The sequence below is a fragment of the Durio zibethinus genome, chromosome 22 (assembly GCF_047325235.1).
Source record: "Durio zibethinus cultivar Kanyao isolate XHJ-2024 chromosome 22, ASM4732523v1, whole genome shotgun sequence".
Lineage (NCBI taxonomy): Eukaryota > Viridiplantae > Streptophyta > Magnoliopsida > Malvales > Malvaceae > Durio > Durio zibethinus.
Window position 1 is genome coordinate 19,015,606 of NC_143183.1, and position 3,277 is coordinate 19,018,882.

General features: G+C 29.3%; 1 protein-coding gene across 1 annotated transcript; it reads right to left on the reverse strand.

The window, feature by feature from the left end:
• Positions 1-1,104: 1,104 nt before the first annotated feature.
• Positions 1,105-2,435, reverse strand: LOC111307411 (uncharacterized). Its single transcript, XM_022905421.2, has one exon. It carries the CDS (start codon positions 1,877-1,879, stop codon positions 1,466-1,468), a length of 414 nt encoding a protein of 137 aa, XP_022761156.1. The 5' UTR covers positions 1,880-2,435; the 3' UTR covers positions 1,105-1,465.
• Positions 2,436-3,277: the final 842 nt, after the last annotated feature.

Genomic DNA, 3,277 nt, shown 5'->3' on the forward strand with positions numbered 1-3,277 from the left:
TAATATTATTACCCTTTCCATAAATAATCTGTTTTTCCCAAGAGTGACATAAACAACATCATAAAAATCCAAATTTTGGCTTGGTGGTATTAGGTGTCGTTACATTTATAATCTTGATCTTGTCAAATATTTCCCTTCTAAATAAAGAAAGACCAAAAACATTTAAAAAAAAAAAACATTCTTTATGGTATATTATCCATCGCTAAGATTTACGATTTCAGGAGGGGAAAAAAAACCAATGACTATAAGCTATATACTTAGAATAAATAAAGAAAATAATTTTCAGATACCTAGCAAACATTTCCTTCTAAAGCAGCACGGGGCACGTGAACAAGTTATTTAGATCATATTTAATGCATAAAATAATGAATAAAATATAATATTAATTATTTTGTGTTATGTTTTATTTGTATATAAAAAAAATAAGATTACAAAAAAATTGAATCATTTTATATTAAGAAGATAATTTACATCAAATAGGAAAGATTATTTTTAATTCATAAAATTAAATTTACATATATTATTATAATCTTAAAAATCATATCAATAATTTAAATTATATAAACTTTAAAAAATGATAATTTCGATCAATAAATAAATTATTTTATCTTAATTTTTATATACATCAAATATAAAATAAAATAATATTATTTAATTTAATTATATTTATAATATTATTTTATCTTATTTTATCATAATTTTGTATATCAAATACATTCTTAAAATTCATGCAAAATTTATGTTCCATAAAACTAAGTTCGATAAAATTAAAAATAACGATGATGGAGAGAGTGAATACTCAATCAATAATGGTGTGGATATGTCAATCGCAAAAATAACAGTAAAATTGGACTTAGAGACTGTTCGATTAAAGGTAATCCATTACCATCTCTAAAAACAAGACAGTTGAATACTCTAACAAAGACAAATAATTGCTATAATTAAAAAAAATATAATCGAATGCGTTAAAGTTAGGAAGTTGCATGCCCTAATGCTCAATAAATCACTTAACCCTTCTTCTCTAATCTTCAACAGGAGGGACAGTGACTTCAACTGTATAGCGAAATTCTATCCAAATGCACTCACAATGTAGTTAATCCAGTGTGACAAAATCCAAACATACCCTTAATAATAACCATAAAAAGACATATATGTTACATTAAAAAAAAAAAAAAAGACAAAACAACATCAAGATCGAATTAAAAAAGATTTATCAAAAGAAACCAAACATAAATTAACAAGCATTACCATAAGAGATAAAAAAAAAAAAAAGTTAAATATTATGGTTCCTCTCTCTTGTGATCTTTTCTTCAATAACTTCGATGATGAGTCTGGGACTTAGTGACTTACCACCGGGAGAGACTGAGGGATAATCAGACGCAAGAAAGGGTAAATATCAATTACGTCGATGCGAATTTTCAACCAGTTATAAATTGCCACGTCATCCCCGAATTTTGGATTTTTTTCACATCTGGATCCACCTCGCCAGTTGAGTAGGATTAACAATTCCAGGAATGTGGGCCCCTTCGTCCTTCAAAATTATTGCCACCTCAGCATAGCTTTGGCTCTCTTTCTTAAGATTCGGTTCTGTTTCCTGCTTAACAGGCTTTCTCGGGTCAGCCAATGAGCCGACTATTGGCATCGCCTCTGCTCGAGCCGGATCGAATTTTTGACCAAACAACGTTCCCCTCGTCAAGAACTCATGCGCCATGTAGCCAGCTAAGAGCCGGTTCGAACAATTAGTCGAAGGCTGAGTTTTTGGACTGGTATAAACCGAGGATTGAACCGGAATGGACGGTTCAAAGGAATAAAAAGCTTCTCTTTCTTTACGCTTTCTTGAGATTCCAGGTGTCAAAATCCTGCGCTGGTGATGGCTCATTTTTTAAAAAAATAATAAAAAGAAAAAGGCCTCAAATTATGCCACGTAAGAAGAGGTTAAAACCGTTAACTCGTCGTTCAGTAAGGGGCAAAAACGTCAAATGAGAAATTTGATGTTTTTTTCTAACTTCCTTTTTGGGTAAAAGTGTCAAATCATCTTTATCGAGAAGTGAGCGAAAACGTCCAAATGAGTTAAATGACTCAAATGCCCGTTGGGTTGGAAAAAATCACAAAAAGTCCCAACTTAAAAAGAGTTACTAATGAAACGAAAGTCAGGAATAATCATTTTCAAAACAAAACCCATAAAAGAAAAATAGTTTATTAAATTATTTTAAAATAAAAAAGAAAAAATTAAAATAGAAACTAGAGATGAAAATCAAGGGTGGCAGGGCACCCAAAGGAACAGTTTGGGATCTGGATGTACGGACAGATGTTAGAGCGGTGGAGCCGCCGGTGGATGGCCGATCAAAGAAGTGAAACAAAAAAGGTGAGACACAACAAACAGCAAAAACAGGCCCAGAGAAAGGAAATAGAAAGAGCGAAAAACAAGAGAAATAGTAAAGCAGAGAGTGCTCCAAAAAAATATATATGATGGGAGCGTTTAAAACTGACCTTTGTTTTGGAGAAAATACAGAGAATGCCATTATCGATTTTTGAAATGACGGAACTATCCTTTTCCAGTGTTTATCTGTCTTTCAGATAAGTGTATGAAATTCCGGTTATGGCCCTTGGTTTTAGTAGCAACGGGTTATTAATGATGAGACAGTCTTCCTTTCACTGGGTGTTTTACTGTCCTTTTCTTTTTCCATTTTTTAGCTGGCTTTTCAAGCTGTAAATTAGTTGGTGAGAGGATAAATCAAAGCATTTTTGGCATGTTCATTCCAAATATTGCATGAACTTTGAATTTCATTTAAAAAAGATCAACATTTCTTTATAGAGGTTTAGTGAAGACCTTAAAAAAAGTTCTTTCACTGTATGGGAAAGCAAATTAAAATTTGAAATACCACACAATAAATTGTAATTTTTTAATAGAATATATAATTTTTTGTAAATTTTAATTTAATAAGTTGTTGAGTCTTTAGAATTAAAACAAGATGTGTTATATCATACAAGGGTTGAGTTGAGGTGAGAAAAAAGCAAAAAAATTATAAATTAATTAAAATCGTAGTGTTTAATTTAATTTGAATTAATTTTTTTTATTTGTTTTGATTAAGTTGAATATTAAATGTATATTAGGTTCGGATCTATTTTGGATTAAAAAAATTAAAAAAAATCAAATCAAATCAAATTATATTTTTATTAGTTTTATTTTTTAAATTTTTATAAAATAAAAATAATTATTTTATACTTAAATTTACTTAAATATATTAAAAATTATATTAAAATAATATATATAATT